This window comes from Manis pentadactyla, chromosome 6, assembly GCF_030020395.1.
Source record: "Manis pentadactyla isolate mManPen7 chromosome 6, mManPen7.hap1, whole genome shotgun sequence".
In the NCBI taxonomy this organism is placed as follows: Eukaryota; Metazoa; Chordata; class Mammalia; order Pholidota; family Manidae; genus Manis; species Manis pentadactyla.
This window is the reverse complement of record NC_080024.1, coordinates 154,984,806-155,004,320: the sequence shown is the minus strand read 5'-3', so window position 1 is coordinate 155,004,320 and position 19,515 is coordinate 154,984,806. Positions and strand designations below refer to the sequence as shown.

Below are 19,515 nucleotides of genomic sequence, written 5' to 3'. Positions count from 1 at the left end.
CCAACAGCCCTGGCGGTCTCCTCAGTAGAGCGACTCCAGAGGAACCTAGGGAAGTATGACTCGTCCCAAACACTGAAGCAGAGAGGAGCACGGTCTTTAAAATCTGTTCATTTTTTAAAGTGCAAATTTCAGGCTTTCGTCTTTGGAGCAATGCAGACTACTTCCAAGGCCCCCCGGCTCTTGGCTGCTAGGACAAGACCTACCGTTCCACTCCCAGCAGTAAGGCCTGGATGCACACAAAAGATCGCTGTAAACACTCAAAAATAGTCGGTGAGGCTTCTCCAAAGGAAGCTCTTCTGTCCATCTTTGTACGACACAGCCATCACTCAGTGGCTCAACTCAGTAACCATGGCACCCAGTGGAGTCAAACATTTTAATTATCATTTTAAAAATGCAATACTTATCATTTGAATGAAGCATGTCTGCACACAAATCACAAAATGGGATGATTCTGAATAGAATTTTTGTTGGTTGATTGCATAAGCAATACCTCTTGTTGCTGAAATAACATCTCAAAGGCAAAATAATGACAACACGACAATCTATGTAAATCAAGAACTGCATGTGGGTTTATTTTACATTTGAGAAAACAGTGTATTTAATTGTGTGAACCAAAATGTACTGTACAATATTAATGATAGAACATCAAAATGTATAATTAATAGTGCATTGACTACTTTGTTTTCATTTATTTATTTTTGTCTGATATACATGCATCTGGAAAGATGCAGGTGCCAGTAAAATTTCTCTATTTAAATCAAGCTGCAGGAACTAAATTTTATTCAAAAATTGTGGTTTTACATTATATACACAGATATTTAATATAAAATGACAATATAAAAAGTTAAAAGAGAAAGCATACAGCCAGAAGGTACAAAGAAAGTTGAGTAGATTAAAATGGTACGGTATGTAACATAATAGGAGTTTGTAAGCTGATGCTGGCAATTTACAAGGAAAGGACTCCAACATTTGCCCCCCCACCTTTTTTTTCATTTACAATGCAGCACACTATAGAAAGGTCAGCTTGTACCAAAGCTTACATTTGTAAATATCTATAAACCGCAGTATTTTACAGGAAAAAAGAAATAGCATTTTTACACATTTTTAAATAATAGCTTGCATACTTTTTTTTTTGCCAAAAGTGGCATTCTTCAGCATCCAGAGGGTTTGGGCATAGTGGCAACTGGGGTATTTGTTGTTGGTTTTTGTTTGTTTTAAATGTGTAAAGTGTGACTTCCTTGTCCCACGGGTCCTAGACAACCTTCTATCTTCCAACAGCTGCATGCATGTTTCCTTCACAAACCAGTTCTGCATATAAAAGCTCATTTTTTAATTATTAAATAAGTTTTGTGTCTGACACAGCTTTTGATCTGAATGAAATGCCTTTAAGCCTTTTTTTTTTCCTTTTTTTTTTTTGAGTGAAAGGCACAGAAATGCGATTACAGTCCTCAAAGGGTTAAATTTGACACTACTAGGTTCTATGACCTTTATTGTCATGGCAACTTTGTAATTTTAGGATGTCTTGTTGTCATTGTTATTTGTGTCTTTCTTTCCTGTTAAATAAATGTCTCTGAGTAGTGTGCCCCACTATTTCCTACAAAAGATAGCTTAACATCAAGAACAGATGTTGAAAATAAAGGTCAGACTTTGACTCACGGAAAAAGAAAAATAACATGCACAATCAGACAAAGAGCATATAAATATAACTACAAAATATGTGTAAGAAAAACCAAGGTCCAGACAGGCAGTTCGGCAACAAAGGAGAGGCTGATTTCGGAGGCTCAGGCCAGGCCTAGTGCAGTACGAAGAGGGCTAGTGCAATGTGCCGCGGTCCCTTGCATACCTGGGCGCTACTGTTTTTCCAGCTCTGTCACATAGATCAGGTGGTCCTCTGGGGACTTGCCGTGGGTCTTACTGAGGTGCAGTTTGACTGCGTGTTTGCTCGCGAAAGTCCGGTTACAGAGCTTACACTGGAACGTGGAGCCCAGGTCGTCCTCAGCAGCCGCCACTGGGCCCAAAGCTTTGCTCGCCAGGACTTTTGAAACATTCTGCTGTTCCTGAATCTGATTTAGTGGCAGCTTGGAAAGATCCTTCAGGCTGAAGCCTAGGTGTGTCTCTAGATGACTTATGTACGTGGAAGCAGTTCTGAACTGAGAGGCACAATCGTTGCAAAAGAAAACAGGATGCCCTGTGTCCAGGTTTTTGAGGAATTTCGTCCCCCCTGTCCTCCTCAGCTGGTACTTCACGTTGGCCAGCCAGTGGCTGATGGTGGTCATGGAGAGCCCCGTGAACTTGGAGATGTGCACGCGCTCCTGCGGGCCCAGGTCCGACATGATGTACTTCCCCTCCGGGGTCTCGCGCAGGCTGGAGGCGAACTGCGCCTGCAGGATGAGCAGGTGCTGGGGGTTCCAGTTGGACTGCCGCCCTTTCCTCTTGTGAACGGGCGACAGCTCGTCCAGCGCCTCCTCGAAGCTGCTGCCGTCGGCGTCGGACTTCTCCGACACCGTGGAGGGCGTGGAGGACTTGGGCGTCAGGCGGCCCGTGAGGTTCTTCACCATGTCCGAGATGTCCATGAGGGCGCTCTCCCGGAGCGGCGGCGAGCCCGAGTCGGCCGCGCCGCACCCCAGGGGCTTGCTTTTGGCCTTGGTCAGGTCGATGGGCTGGTCGCTGTTCTCGTAGTAGTAGCGCTCGATGGCGCCGGCGCGCGCGGCGGGGGCGGCGGGGTACACGGGCTTGTCCAGCACGCTGTTGCTCACCTTGTACAGCATGGCCAGCGGGTCCAGCGCGGGGCTCACGGGCTTGGACACCTTGCCCAGGTGCGCGTTCATGATGGACTGCAGGGCGCTCAGCGGGTTGATGAAGGGCGGCTCGGGCACGTGGTCCGTGATGATCCCCAGGCTCCCGCAGCCGTTGGTGACTTTGGCTTTGAGCGGCTCGGGGCCGTTGGGGGCGCGCGCGTCCGCCACGCCCTCCCTTCTGGCCTTGCCCGCCTCCGCCTCGGGGCCCCTCCTCTGCGGGGCTTTGCCGCCCGCGTCCTCCGCTCGCGGGAAGTCTTTGTTCTCCTTGGCCACGGGGGACACGGCCTTGGCCGGGGAGCCCCTCTCCTTGTCCGCAGGCCGCTCCTCCTTCACGCTGACCTTGCCCGTGACCTTCTCCACCAGCTCCTCCATGGCCGACACGTTGCTCCTGAGCGGCGGCGGCGTGAGGCTGCCCGGGGAGGGCAGGAGCGCGCCGTGCTCGGCGGGCAGCGGCTTCCCGCCGGCGAAGGAGGCCTGCATCTGCACGCTCTGCACGGCGGGCGGCGGCTTCGCGGCGCCGGGCAGCTGGTAGGCGGCGTGGATGCTGGGGTAGCCGCCCCAGGAGGGGGCGCCGTTCTGGGCCTTGCTGATGGCCGTGGAGACCGTGTTCTCCAGCGACTTCAGGATGTCCACCCCGCCTCTGGGGCTGTCGTCCAGGTCCTCCTCCCGGAGGTACTGATAGAGGGCGGGGGGCTCGACCTTCTCGGGGGCGTCCTCGGCCTCCTCCTTGATCTTCCTCTCCGCGTCCCCAGCCCCTGGCACCTTCTCCTTGTCCGGCTCCTTCTTCTCTTCGGCAGTGGCGGCGCCCGCTGGAGACTCAGGCTGCTTTTTGATGTGGGAGGCGGGGAGCCGGGTGTGCGTGGTGGGGGGCAAAGGTATGGACTGAATCTTCTCTTCCACCACGGGGTCCAGCACCAGCTGCTTCCCTTTCTTGGAGGCAGAGGTGGTCACTTTCAGGAAGTGGCCGGTGACCATCATGTGGGCCGTGAGCTGCTGCAAGGTGTCGTGGGAGCTGCCGCACTCCATGCACTTGAGGATCTGCGCTTTGCGGGCCTCAAACTGCCAGGTGTAACTGGCACCGTTCTGGTAGCCGTAGCGGTTGTTGGGCGTCACGTAGGGGTTGGCGGTCTTCTGATCCTTGGCTGACTCGCTCAGCACAGCTTCTGCAGCAATTCCCGCTGGCTCGGGAGAACAAGGGGACGCCAGCTCCTGAAGTGCTCGCTTTTTGGTAGAAGGGACCAGTTTGGTGATGGCTGGTACTGGCTCCTTCAGAGGCACTTTCTGGTAATGCTTTGTCTTGATCATGTGGACGCTCAGGTCTTGCAAAGACTCGAAGGAGTGGCCGCAGTACATACACTTGAGCACTTTCTGGGCGTCCTCCTTGCCTTCCATCTCCATCAGGGAGCGCTTCCGGGGCTTGGACCACCGCTTGGTCTTCTCGGAGTCCTTATCTCTGTTGTCATCACGGTAGTGCCCCGTCTCATTCATGTGCACCGTCAGCTCCACCAGGGTGTCATAGGCAGCGCTGCAGTCTTTGCACCGGAACTTGCTGGCGCCGGTGAACACTGAGCCGTACAGCTTGTTGTTCTGCCTGTAGAGCTGCACGGTGCTGAAGAGACTGGGCTCCGGGAGCAGCCCGTAGGACGACGTCTGCTGCAGCGTCTTCGCCAGGGCGGCCTGATGCCAGTCATAGCCCGAGCTGCCGCTGGACCCAGACCCGGAGCTGGGCGTGCTGGCAGTGGTGGCAGTGGTGACCGTGGACCCCGCACTACTGCTGGGGGGTGTGGGGGTGGGGGTGGAGCACTCTTTCTGGCCGACATCGTTGTTGCTGGTGGTCGAACTGGACTTCTTTAGATCCAAAGCTAAGCTGGACCAGCAGGACTCTGAGAACAGGTTTGCATACACAGCCTTGATCTGGGCCAAGCTGTCCTGGGGGTAGGAGATGCTGTCTGGACCCTGAGGATCCTCTTTGTCTTCTCTGGAGGAGGAACTTTTGAAATGGACTAGCTGGTCACTGTTTTCACTGAAAGGCGACCCGTAGCCAGCATCCTGATTCGTTGCAGTGCTGACGGGGGAGTTCTGGTAGCTGTGGGCCTCTTTGATCTCAGTTTCTTCATTGCACACATACTCGCTTTCCTGAATGTCCAGGGACAGCCCATCCTCATCCACATGCTCCTCATCTATCTCTGCTGCCTTCAGTTCTTCCTCCGGAACATAAGCTAGGAGAGAAAAATGAAACACAGTGAAGAGGAATAAATCACCTTCAAGGGCATGGCCTCCCCAGCAGTTAGAGGATCTTTAAAAAGATGTTTCTCAGCTGAGCTCCAGGCCACAAGGCTACCCCCGCTTACAGAACTACCACTCTACCATTCAACAGGGCAAATTAGGTTTCAGCCAGGACAACATCCTCTCCTAAGTGAGTGTGTTTTCAACGATGGAGCCTCATCTGAAAGGCTGGTGTCTGCCCCCTGCTTAAAGCTGTCATGTGGCCATGACAGCATGTGGCAAGGGGGCGAGCCCTGCCACCTCCTCCTTCAGGCTTTTCCTTCTGAAAGTGAGGAGCCAACCCCCCATGCCCTCCCATAGCAGGGACCTGGTTGCCAACTTGTAGAGCAAGATATCCCACAGACAGTGTTACATGGTTTCCACAAATAAAAACACTCCTCAGTGACAAGCAATAAAATTACTCTGGTCTTCCTCCAAAGAACAGATCAGAACCACCAGCCAGGCCCCTGCCTGGACCGGACGTCACCTGCATGAGGACACCAGACAGGTCTCAAAGGGCCACAGCTGTGCAAAGCAGCACTATTCACAAGAGCCGAAAAGTGCAAACAGCCCAGGTGTCCATTGATGGATGAATGGATGCACAAAATACGGGTACCCAGATAATCGAGTATTATTCAGCTTTAAAAAGGAAGGAAATTCTGACACCTGCTACCATGTGGATGAACCTGGAGCACATTATGCCAAGTAAAATACGCTATCACTAGAGGACAAGTGCTATAGGACTCCACCTACATGAGGTCCCCAGAGAAGCCAGATTCACAGGGACAGGAAGTAGAACTGCGGTTGCTGGCAGCTGATGGAGGGGACTGGGATTAGTGTTTCATGGGGACAGAGTTTCTGTGCTGGAGATGGACGGTGTGACGGCTGCATAACAACATGAATGCACGTGATGCCACTGCACCGTGTGCTTAAAATGGTCAAAATGGTAGCTTTTGTGCTATGAGTATTTTATCACAACAAAAAAAGTTTAAAATTTTTAACAAGGCCAATAATAATAGGTTACCATTGCCTTCTTGAGGCTACAACTGGCAGGGTGACTTCTTAAGCTGAGACAGCATTTTCCAGGGGAAACTACAGGACACTGACGGCTGTCACGTGAGTGAGAGGGCAGAGGGCATGCAAACCATGAGATGAAGCCTGATGTTTTTATTGCAGGACATTTTAGATGCTTTATTATGTTGCCTATCATTGTATGCGCCACCTCTTAACTTATTTGACCAATGGACTTGTAGCTGAACTCATTTTCCATCAACTACTGGGATATTGGGGGTTAAGATATTTTCCAAACAGCCCCTAGTAAAAGGCACTGACACAACCTGAGAGAGGTGTCTCATTAAATAGAATCACTCGTCATCACACTATCAGAGCTAGATCCTAAGGGAATGTGGCAAAGAGCACACATTTTCAGGAATGGTTGATGCTAAGGACACAGAACATCTTGGCTGCCCAGGGTTGGACCCCGGGGGCCGGGGCAAGTGCCATGAGTGCAAATGGAGGGCTTACAGTTCAGGTGACTGCAAGCACTTGGGGGCCCGTGCACACACAACCCCTGTGAGCACACGTGCGCACACTCACATGCATGTTCACGGTCACCGGCACAGCCTCGTTCGGCTGGACTCACCAGAAGGCCTGCACACACCCTCTCCCACACCTGAGTGGTGGCATTGAGCAACATGCTCACGTCTGCTCATGTCTGTGTCATGGTTGAATGTAGAACAGCAGTGCTCCAACCAGTCTGGGAATCACACTTCCATTCATAATGTGCCATGGGCGTGAAGAGTGGCCAGTAGTGCAAGACCTGAGGTCTTACCACAGACTTTAGTGTCTGGAAAATGCGCTCAATAACCCAATGGCCCGCCTGTAAAATGCAAAGCTTATAAAACTGAGAAATGATCACCAAGTTCATTTTGTCCATCATCATTGAGGTTGAGCATGGTCCAGGGTTCTGAGGGCTTGCAGCTCGGATCCTCAGCCCAGGGGCCCCACTGCAGAAGCACCAGCCACCTCATCACCTCTAAGCAAGCCTGGCTAAAGGGGTTGGCGTGGGCCACAGGGCCCCCTGTGGATTCTGCTGGTGACCTTGAGGGCTATGGCACAAACTGGGGAGGGCAGAGCTCCTCCACAGCGCTGTCCCCAGGCAGCCCTAGGGATACTCCCTAAGAAGCCGTGTCAGCCATCAACCGCAAAAGCCACCAGATGACCCAGCTGACCCACTTTTATGAAAGGAAGGTTTGTACCCTAGCCAGTAATTCACTCTGATGTAAAGGAATCGTGTTACCTGGACCAGTCCGGCTCAGTGAGGGCAGCCTGTCATGCTGGCTCCCCACCTGCGCATATCTGCCCGCGCTGCAGTCACCCGTCGGCTGGGCCGTCTCCCTCCTTGGGCTCAAACAAGGCCTCTCGCCATCCACCCAGAATGGGTACCCATCATTGTGTGCACTCATCTCAGCTCTGCCAACACAGGAATGGGGCACCACTGCCATGCCTCTGGGGTTCATTCAGGGTCCCCTGTCCTCACCCTTGGAAGTGGCATTTCAGGGCCAGGCATGACTTAGGTGGCATCTGCCGGCCACACTGGCCACGTCTCAGCAGAGTAGAGTGTCATCAGACCGTGCTTAGCCCATGCTCCTCCAGGGCCCGTCCCGACTGCACCGGGAAGTTCCCAGGCTGAGCTAACACCTCCTTAGGACCCCACAGCCCAGGGCAGTCTTACTGCCTGCGTGGGCGGAGCACACAGAGCAAGCCCAGCCTCCCCCACCAGAAAGCCCTCCTGAGGGGACCCCTCACTCTGCACCCAAGCCTGCATTTTCCAGGGGGTAGGGAGAGGAAGGGGCCCCCAGCATCCCACTCTCTGGAGCTCAAAGCCCAGGAGGAGCACAGCAGGCTAAGTAGGCAGCTGGCCAGGGCCTGGAGGGCAGGACATCAGGAAGGAAAGCGCCGAGGCTCCTGGCCCCCCTCCTACCGTCCCCATGGGGACACGGCCGCACCTCCTCCCGCCCAACCCCACTCCCAGGAGTGGCTGTGTTGACCCCACTGTCTACTGGCCGGCAAGCCAGCGTCCCAGGCAGCCCTTCTCCCCTTTCGCGCATTTACACTGCAGCCTCTTCTGGCGTCTTCCCCGAGCCCTCTGGCGCTTGACTCCAGCCTCGGACCCATGTCCAGCCCTGCACATGATAGCCACAGGCCTGTGCTCCCCACCCTGTGAAGGCTGGGCTCAGGGATCCTCTCAGCGGGTTTTCAGGACCTGCCCCATGTCTGGCACACAGGAGGGCTCCAAGTGGCCTGAAATGCACTTACAATGTAGGTGACCCACAGGCACTACCATGCATCTTATGTGTGAACAAATGAGGCCCTCCTGACCTCCCCAACTTCCCCAATAGATTTAGAATCTCCTAACTCGCTGAGTCACCCCTAAACATATTGTCCATGCCAGGAAAACAGAGTTATCCTCAATGCTTCCTCGTTCTTAAGCCCTATACCCAGCATTGCCCCCTGCCCATGACAATTTGTACCCTCAGCACCTTACCGGACATGGCAATGGCCTTCCAGCTGGGCCCCTGCTGTGGTCTCCCGGAAGCTGGATCTGAATGTCTGCTACCATATCCCCCTGCGGACCACTCCCTTCGTGTCACATGTCCAGCCCTCAGGGCGACCTGGCCCCAACCTCCCCACCTTCTCTGCCTGGTGAATGACGCTTGTCCTTAGGGGAGGCTCAGATGTCATCTCCTTGATGATGACTCCTACTCCCTCACAGAGTTCACCATTCCCTACAGGATTAGGAGCTGTTTACCCATCTGTGCTCTCAGTCAACCTGCCAACTCTCCCTCAACTCCCCTTGCTGAGCACCGCCCCAAGCTGCCCTGGCTGGGCCTTTGCACTTTATCACTTTGTCTTCATGATCTGATCCTTCAAGGCAGCATCACTGAAATGGCTGTTAGGCATATAAGAAACTGAGCCTTGGAGAAGTGGACTGACTTCCCCAAGGGTGCACAGTGGACACAGGATTTGAATCAGGGTAAACAGCCTCCCAGTCAGAGGTCTTTCCCTGTTGCCATCAGGACTCAGTTGCTTCCCTTTGTTAACATGTCAATGCCAACGAACACGTTGTCCTGTAAATGCCACTGAATGAATGAATGGCCCAAAGTAATTCTACACCAAGTATTTAGAACAACTCTTATGTGCCAGTCATGGTGTTACAAATGAGAGACTCTCAACAAAAGGAGAAAAACATTTAAATGTTGACATCTTTTGGCCCAATAATTTTATTTTTGGAAGTATAGCAGAAGAAGATGCTATGAAATATTTAAAAAAAAGCTTTTTGCACAAAGATGTCCTTTAGTGTATTTCTCCCTATAACATCTGCCAGTCTAAATTTTCAACAAAATGCGTTAGTAAGGTGATTTGTAGTTTATTCCTATGATGCAATATTATTCAAGCATTAAAAAGTGTGGTTTAATACCTGGAGAGGGTCATTAAATGAAAAAAGCAGAAGACAAAACTGTGTACACAGTACAAAGGAAAAATCCTTTTACAAGAATTTCAATCGTGTTTCTTTTCCTAGATAATGACTATATGGGTTTGTTGAGTGAAGTGGTTCTTGATAAATATCTCTATTTTCAAAATCTTCCAAGTTTTCAGTTCAGCAAACATGGATTAGCCATTTCACATGGTTCTGGAATTAAATGGCTGGCAGCGAAACTTCAGTGAGCACCTGGCCGCTCTGAGCCCGGCCCTGGGGACCCTGGGCACCCAGGAGCCTGGGAAGGGCAGGGCGCAGCCTGGGGGCGGGAGTGTGGGACGGGCTCTGCTGATCCACCACTTTGATTTTCTAAGAAATGTGTAAGAGTAAAGGGGGGCAAGAACAATGAGGGTGCGTGGTATTCGGGCTCCTGTAGGGGGATTTCAGTCGGCGGGAGGGTCTCTTAGCACTGCCCCCGAGCCTGCTCTCCGCCCCTTTCCTTGAGGGGCGACTGAGTCCCTCAGACAGGAAGCAGGTGGCGGGGCCTCCCGGCCCCCAGTTCCGTGGCCACCTGCTGGATGCCTCCAGCCTCGACTACATGGGAGCTGTCTTTTCCCAGCTTCAGGATTTCTACTCTTCCCATGCACCCTGCCAGTTTACTGGTCTTCATAATTGATATTTCTTGGCTAGTTCACTCTTCTAGCATGCTCTTTTAGCTCGGTATCTATTTTTTAGATGAGCTAACTTTCAACCCAGATTTATAAGGAGCATGAGGATGTGCAGACCTGGGGGTGGCTGGGGGGTGGCTGGGGGGCGGCTGGGGGCCGGCTACCCTGAGCCTGAACCACTGGCCACCCTTCCGGCGCCTCTGAGTTGCCGAGGGGCAGGTAGGGTTAGCTTCTGAAGGACACACGCTCCTGCACAAGCACAGCCGTCCCCACTCCCTGCTGCCCTTGCTGGTGGCCCCTAGCCCAAGGAAGGTTCCAGATGGATTCTGCGAGGGCTCAGGCAGCCTGAGCTTATCCTTGTGACCTCCTCTGAGAACCGTCACGACTGGCTGGCTTCCCAGCCCACAGCACCAACAGCATCAGGTCCTGGGCGCCACCGCTGAGCTTGCTCACAGCCGCTTGCACCCAGCACTCGACCCCCAGGCTCCCACTTCCATCCTGCTGACTGCTGGGCGGCTGGCAGACCGCCCTGTGGCTCCCCAGGGTCACGGGCAGGCTCCCGCCCACCCTTGCATTGCTCCAGACCAGCCTTTAAAAGCAGGGTCCAGCTCCCAGACCACTTTCAACAGCTCCCACCTTTCAAAGCAAGGTCAGGCCAAGGGCACCCGCATGCCAGGTCCAGACCCCTAAGAAGGATCTAGAACCTACTGGGGTTCATTTTAAGAGTCTGGATCAGGGGAGGGTGAGAAGAGTGTCTCCAAGGACAAGGCCTGTGTAAGGGAAATTCTCAGGCTGCCTCCATGGGGCCTGGAAACAAGGCCAGCCGGACGTGGCTTCAGTACCAGGCAGCGAGGGGCCCTTTGGTCTGCCGGCCATCTGTATCAGGGACGGATGGGCCAGACAACCTTTAGAGCAAGGCCCCGGGGCCACATCTGCCACACGGCAGGTGCAGGGGTGACCAGAGGTAAGGGGTGCCCGGGCAGTCTGAACCTAGAGGCCAGGGTGGACAGGGGAGGCTAACACCCCCTTCTGCTCGTAGGGTCCAGGCTCATGGGGCCGTTGGTGTGGCTCCTACTGCAGGATAGACCCCATCATTACCGGGCATGAGGATGGGCGGTCGGAAGGGACAGGCTGACAGGGCCCCGGGAAGGAGCCCCAGCCAGTCACCTGCAGACAGCGTGACCCCCACTCACTCACTCGGCCCCCAGAGTGTGACCCTGCCTCCGCTACTGTCTTCAGAGGTTGCAGGAAGAATTCACAGACTGGGCAGCGCTCACCGCCCTCACGGAGCCCGACTGCGCTCGCCGCCTCTCCTCCTCCTCACGCCCCACGGGTGCTCAAAAGGAGCCAGATGCACGCGAGGGGACGTCCTCCTACGGCCACAAGGAGGCAGCCTGTTAGCCTCACGCCTCGAAAGCTCCCGCTAACCTGGGGCAAAGTGAGGCCGCGGGCCTAGGAAAGCCATCGCTTGCCTGCCTGGCCCCTGTTGCCGTGGGGCCGGCGCACCCAACGACCAGACTCGAAGCGCGGCCGACGGCTTCTCCAGGAAGCTAGGGCTTCAGCTCCTACATCGTCCAGGCCCGTCTGCCCACCTCGCAGCGCCCTGACAGCCACAGGCTCTGCCAGGGAGCCCAGCCCCAGCAAAGGGGCAGCGGGGCTCGCGCAGGGCAGTGGCCAAGCCCCTGGCTGGGGGCGCTTCCCAGGGCCCAGTGTGGGGGCCGGGGGGCCCTGGAAATAAGTGACAAGTAGAAATAAGTGACAAGAATCAGGTTGGGAAACTTGATCTAAGCTCTCTTTTCCTCATTAGTACACACAATTGAGAGTTGGTTATGAATGAGGAAATGGAAATTTAAAAATGATAAATATAAAGCACAGGCCTTTGGTCCCTGCTTGGTTACTGGCTTACAGTAAATACCAAACTTTGCTATTGTATTGCCACCTGGTGAAACTATACAATCATACCAAATTACATGTTCATCTACATCAAACTAGGTTTTACACTGGCAAATGTGAAATCCATGAACAGATGGCCTTTATATCAAAATACATTTACTCCGAGGGGCCAATTCACAAAAGGGCCTTCCACACACCTAAGTGATAAATGTACAGCTGCAATTCATTGTAGAATCTTGCAAAACACACTTTCTTCCAAATTTATAACTGATCACTTGTAAAGTAACTTCACCTCTGTTACAGAGAGAGCAGGTGGTTTTGATGAAAGTTAGAATATACTGGGAAATAAAAAATGCAGAGAAAGCAGATATAGGTAGAGCTTGTTCCTTCCTACTCTGAAAAGGATATTAAAATACAAGCAAGATATATGTTAATTAACAGACGTAAGTTCTGACTTTTTTTGCAGGAAGGTTGACATTCTGCCAGGCAAAGTCAAAAGGCCACTTCTGCCGTAATGTAAACAAGAATGTTTCTATCACTTTGGAAAATTGTTGCTTGATACCCATCACTCACGTACTGGTTTGCTAAACCATCTGATTTATAATGAAATTATTTCTTTACTTAAAACCCAATAGAATTTTTAAGAATTGCAGGCTCTGAATAGAATGCCCTATGGTTTTTACCCAAGTCTAATTTCATTAGGAACCCACAGATAACTTCCCTAAAATAAATACAATTTCTTCTGGTCTTCACGACTCCGGAATTCAATTTCCAGTGAGGTGAGGAGTAAGAACCCCATCCTGAGGTGCCCCCCAGCCGCCCAGCGAGCACGTCAGGTACTCAGCACACGTCTGGAGCTCGCTGCGTGTTGGGCAGTGACACCGAGCAGGGGGGCTAGCACAGGTGAGAGCTTACACCACCATGGAAAGACCAAAACCTTTCTTTGCTTTCTGACAATGTCAGGGAGCAGAAGAAGGGAGAAAATGCCTATGAGACTCTTGAGAAAATTAAAAGACAAGTTAAAATGAAGTGAGAAGAACAAAAAGGGAACAACCCCTTCGTGAAGCTGAGAAAGTACGCAGGCACCTCACCGCCCCAGACTGTGTTCACATGCAGTGTGCAAAGGTTCTCAGCGCCCACAAGTCAAAGAGCCAGCCATGCCCAAGACGCGCGTGGCCAGCGCCAAGCACAGGGAAACATGTGCTTTCAGCTCTGACTTCTCCCCATGATAAAAGCCAGCCTGGGCCAGTGTGAGCAGCCTGGTTCTACAGGGCCGGTACTAGCAAACCAGGCGCAAAACACCAGGTTCCAGCTTGCTGTTATCTGACCACCAAAACTAGGAAGACTTCTATCAGGTGGAGTAAGGCATCCTGATGGATGACACTGGAAATCCAGAGAGGAGGGTTGTGCGTGAACTATATCATCAAATGACTGAAACAAGTAGAAAGAAACATTCCACGGGCTACACGCCTAATCACACCCCGAGTGCGGGCCACACACAGGAGCCTTCACAAGGGGCCGCAGCGAGTTTCTCCTAATCCAGCTTAGACCACGCCCATGTGGTGCCTGCAGTCCCCTAGCATGACGCTGTTACACAGTGAGCTAAGAGTCTCAGAATGTAAACAAGAGAGAAAGAGATCTTTCAAGTGTCCAAGCCTCACATGGCTTGTGTCTCACAAATGAATTTCCATTTTCAAATCCAGTAGCTTATTCTCCTAAACACACAGGATAAAAGAAGAGAAGCAGGGATGCCCCCTCTCTGGGAACTGGACGTGGCTGTCAGCGAGGGCAGGGGATGCAGATCTACAGGGATTGACAAGAGACCCGCTTGTAACACAAAGTTAGGACACTTTATGTTTAGACGTGCTATGGTTGGATATAAATTACAAGCCAATAGTACACCCATGAGCTATAATATCCTACACAATTATTTCTACCTTTGATTGGAAGGTTCACGTAAATCACACAGCACTGGACTTTACTGCAATTCCCTTAAGAACAATAGTGGTGTCTGAGACAGTTATATCCACCCTTTCATGACAGAAAATTTCATTCTCTTATCTTAATTAGGTTTATTTTTACTGTTTTCAGTGAATCCTCTTTCACTGCTTTCCTAGATACTTTTTAAAAACTTTTACCTAGGCAGAGGAGAAAGAGATGCAGAAAACTCGCCAGTTTAGTAATTATTTGTCATGATCTTTTGTTTTCATTGCAAGCTAGAATTCTTTAAAAATTCAAATGGGTAAAAATGTCCTCAAATGTAGTATGTGTAGAAACTTCCATTTCTAGCAATGAGTCTTTGAGAACAACGTACTTCACAAGGTGAATGAATACAAGTTTTTAGCCTAAAAGACTTTGAGGAGAGCAGCTACTGAATCACAGAGAAGAGAGTCAACTCATGCCACTGTCACCCTAAATGTCAGCTCCCCCTGCCATCACCCGCCCGCCCCCCAGAAACCTGATGAATGAGGAAGCGGGGGAAATGTAACTGCAGGATACAATTCTCCTTTTACAAGTACTGTTAGAAATAAATGACATTTCTTCCCATCAAATAAAACAAAGACTCCAAGTCATCATTTCTGCTATTTCTTTTTGTGTCAAAACAGCATTGCCCTGCCTCCCCGTGCCCTTCTGAAGCCTCCCAGGCAGTGCGCCGTGACATGGGGAGCACACAATGTGGCCTGCTCTCAGCAGGAGAGCGTGCAGAGCAGCCACACAGACGGCCAGGAGGCCATGGAACAAGCACCCCCAAATGGGAATGAGGTGACCATATCTCATGGCTAGACTCCACTTTTTTTCTTTTTAATTAAATCTTGTTAATATTTTTTGTCATAAAATGTGCCTTCTGGATGCTAGTGTGTCCCTAAAGATGTGCTGTCATCTTGCATGACACAAAATTCTGTGCATTCTAATGCAAGTGGCCATAAGGCAATGTATATGGTCCCTGTTAGAGTTTAATGTGGCACCAGCAATGTGTGCCCTGATGCTTCACAATGTGAAGACATACATGTTGTGTGAAAAAATATTTTCATCTCTAATTGTAATTATATGATGAGGCCCAGACATCTTATCTTCAGCAAATCAGATAAAAATTTTATTTCTCAAATCACAGCCTAATATATATATTTTTTAATCCTTGTTTCTTTAAGGAAAACAAGATTTACTGTATGCAACAGTCATTTTAATGGTGGGAAGTCGGGAACAAGACAAGGATGCCCACTCTCCCCACTTTTATTCAACATAGTTCTGGAGGTCCTAGCCACAGCAATCAGACAACACAAAGAAATAAAGGGCATCCATATTGGCAAGGAAGAAGTTAAACTGTCCCTGTTTGCAGATGACATGATATTGTACATAAAAACCCCTAAAGAATCCATTCCAAAACTACTAGATCTAATATCTGAATTCAGCAAAGTTTCAAGATACAAAATTAATACACAGAAATCTGTTGCATTCCTATAAACTAACAATGAACTAGCAGAAAGAGAAATCAGGAAAACAACTCCATTCACAATTGCATCAAAAAGAATAAAATACCTAGGAATAAACCTAACCAAGGAAGTGAAAGACCTATACTCTGAAAACTACAAGACACTCATGAGAGAAATTAAAGAAGATACCAATAAATGGAAACACATCCTGTGCTCATGGCTTGGAAGAATTAATATTGTCAAAATGGCCATCCTGCATCCTGCCTAAAGCAATCTACAGAGTCAGTGCAATCCCTATCAAAATACCAACAGCATTCTTCAACGAACTAGAGAAAATCATTCTAAAATTCATGTGGAATGACAAAAGATCCCAGATAGCCAAAGCAATCCTGAGAACAAAGAATAAAGCAGGGGGAATTAAGCTCCCCAACTTCAAGCTCTACTAAAAAGCCACAGTAATCAAGACAATTTGGTACTGGCACAAGAACAGAACCATAGACCAATGGAACAGACTAGAGAGCCCAGATACAAACCCAAGCATATATGGTCAATTAATATACAATAAGGAGCCATGGATATACAATGGGGAAATGACAGCCTCTTCAAAACCGGTGTTGGCAAAACTGGACAGCTACATGCAAGAGAATGAAACTGGCTTAGTGTCTAACCCCGTACACAAAAGTAAACTCAAAATGGATCAAAGACGTGAATGTAAGTCATGAAACCATAAAACTCTTAGAAGAAAACATAAGCAAAAATCTCTTGAATATAAACATGAGTAACTTTTTCCTGAATGCATCTCCTCAGGCAAGGGAAACAAAATAAAAAATGAACAAATGGGACTACATCATGCTAAAAAACTTCTGTACAGCAAAGGATACCATCAGCAGAACAAAAAGGCATCCTACAGTATGGGAGAATATATTTGTAAATCACATATCTGACAAGGGGTTAACTTCCAAAATATATAAAGACCTCAACATGCCTCAACACCCAAAAAAGCAAATAACCCTATTAAAAAATGGACGGAGGATATGAACAGACACTTCTGCAAAGAAAAAATTAAGATGGCCAACAGGCACATGAGAAGATGATCCTCATGGCTTATTATCAGGCAAATGTAAATTAAAACCACAATGAGATATCACCTCACACCAGTTAGGATGGCCAACATAGAAAAGACTAGAAACAACAAATGCTGGCGAGGATGTGGAGAAAGGAGAACCCTCCTATACTGCTGGTGGGAATGTACACTAGTTCAACCATTGTGGAAAGCAGTATGGAGGTTGCTCAAAAAACTAAAATTAGAAATACCATTTGGCCCAGGAATTCCATTCCTAGCAATTTACCCCAAGAATGCAGGATCCCAGTTTCAAAAAGACATATGCACCCCTATGTTTATCACAGCACTATTTATAATAACCAAGAAATGGAAGCAACCTAAGTGTCCATATCAGTAGATGAATGGATAAAGAAGATGTGGTACATATACACAATGAATACTATTCAGCCATAAGAAGAAAACAAATCCTACCATTTGCAACAACATGGGTGGAGCTAGAGGGTATTATGCTCAGTGAAATAAGCCAGGTGGAGAAAGACAAGTACCAAATGATTTCACTCCTCTGTGGAGCATAAGAACAAAGCAAAATCTGAAGGAACAAAACAGCAGCAGAATCACAGAATCCAGGAAAGGACTAACAGTTACCAAAGGGAAAGGGACTGGGGAGGGTGGGTGGGAAGGGAGGGAAAGTGGAATAAGGGGCGTTACGATTCACACTCATAACATAGGGGGAGGGTACGGGGCAGGCAGCATAGCACAGAGAGGACAAGTAGTGACTCTGTAGCATCTTGCTAAGCTGATGGACAGTGACTGTAATGGGGTATGTGGTAGGGACTTGATAATCGGGGGAATCTAGTAACCACAATGTTGCTCATGTGATTATATATTAATGATACCAAAATAAAAAAAAATAAAACATAAAAAAAAAGAATGGTGGGAAGTGACATCTGTATTTGGTTTTTAATGGCTGAATGTAGTAAAGTTCTGAATCTCCTTGAGTCTTAATAATGCTGGCTCTGAGCAAGTTGGTTTGTATTCTCCTGAAAACTGCATCTTAACCTGCACCCCAATTATGCCAGCAGAACCCCACACCTCCCTATCAGTGCTCCTCAGATAGATGAACACGGGTGAGGGTGCCTTGCTGAGGGAGCTGAAGCGGCCATAGAGGAAAGGCTTTCCCCTGAGCATGACTTGCTTCTACGAGTCAGCTTTAAATCTGTGCTCCAAAACCTAGCAGATGCCAACATTTACTCAAAATACCCTCGCACATGCGGTAACACGCCTGTGTTGTATCTGTATCTACTTGATTACAAAAGAGTCAGATGCAAAGTGAAAGATGGGATCTTTCAATAGAAGATGCTCTGCTTTTGCCTCAAATTTACATATTTGGAATCATTCAGATATCGGCTTTTCATGTGCTACGCTAGCTGACTAAATGTTTCCATTTCTGACTCACTGGGGTTTTAGGGAATACCACGTAGACAGGAGAAAGGCGGTGATACTGCAAAATGCAATGTGAATACAGCATGTTCATGGGGGAAGATGTTGAACAATCCACATTAACACACTTGGATTTACAAAGACGTTACAGCACGCTTGGCACCAGAGAATTTCTCTTGATGGGAGACCTGGTAATTTTCCTTAGAAGGAGAGTAACCCGTATAGGATATATAGTGAACAGGAACTGAGTTCCAATTTTTAAAAAATGTTGAATAGCACTGGCAACTCGGATGAAATGGCTTTTCTTCACATGTACAGCTAAGGAAGGGAAGTGACTCTAGGCAAAGAGAAGGCCATTCTGAAAGTGGGCAACCTCTGATTCCAGGGAAATGAAAACGCCCGGTTCTGCCCCCTCCTGTTACGTCTCAGGACAGAGCTCTAGGAGACCTGTTCCCGAGGCCACGCCGGGGTTTCAGCAGCTGCAGACAGGCCGAGCTGGCAGCCCATTAGAGAGAAGAGTCCTGGCCCCTCGTCCCCGTATCCTGCCTCTGACTGAGAAGGGCCGGTGATCAGCAGAGGTCTGCGGTGGGAGACCAAGGTGCCTGCCAGACCCACAGTTCTGCTGCCATTCTCATCTCTGAGATTTACTCCTCTTCTTCTATCTGATAAACTATACATCCAAGCATTCTCATTAGGGCCTCCCATCACCAAAGGGAGGGGAGATGAATCGGCCCAGGCCCCTCCCTGCTCTGCTCTGCTCTGCTCTGTCGAGATGATTTCATTGAAATGTTCATTTTCATCCCTGCTGGCAACATTAGAATGGAAGTATTTAACCTGTTTCCATTATGTATACAAATTACCATTATGGGACAGGACAGATGTTAGAACCACGCCGCGGAGCTGACTTCCATACATTCTCTAAGGAAGCGGGAGGAGAGGGTGGTGTGCTAGATCATATCACCTGGCTCAGTACTGCTCTGTTACCAGATTCATTAACTTTGCACGCCAGCGTTTCATGGTCTTTCTTCATGAAATTCCCAGGTTAGTCGGGCTCATTTAATCGGAGAAGGAAACCTTCGTCAGTGGTAATGTTTTGATCAGGTGCACTAAGGGCTGGGGAGGAGGTGAGGGCGGGGGCAGGAAATGAGACGGAGAGAGGAAACAACCTTGTCGAAAATGTTACCTTTCTGAGGTGCGTGATGAAAGAGAAGTCAGTGAGAGATGCTGGTACTCAAAGATGGCTGTCACTTCAGATAGACACTGGCACAGCTCACCCAGACAGGTGACACTTTGGTGGAGCAAAATCCTGCTGCATTATTGAGCACACGGAGATGGGGCTCAGGCACACTGCAGCCCAGGATGCCTGGGGCGCTGGCAGAAGGGAATTCGGCAGGTGAATGGGCCCCCCTCCTCATCTGCATCCCTAGTGAGGTTGCAGGTACATCCCGGGTAGAAGGACGGAGGAGGTGCTGCAGTC

General features: G+C 49.7%; 1 protein-coding gene across 3 annotated transcripts in view; it reads right to left on the bottom strand.

Moving 5' to 3' along the window:
• The window catches only part of TSHZ1 (teashirt zinc finger homeobox 1), a 78,775-nt gene that overhangs the window by 2,463 nt on the left and 56,797 nt on the right, over positions 1-19,515 (bottom strand). Inside the window, exon 2 of one of the 3 annotated variants that reach the window (XM_036884292.2) lies at positions 548-5,017. The exons of 1 other annotated variant lie outside the window; for it this stretch is intronic. In XM_036884292.2, the coding sequence (XP_036740187.2) occupies positions 1,851-5,017 (3,167 nt within the window). In that variant the 3' untranslated portion in view covers positions 548-1,850. Of the gene's footprint in view, positions 1-547; positions 5,018-19,515 lie in introns of those variants that run through there. One more of the 3 variants, XR_005024596.2, reaches the window with a different exon arrangement.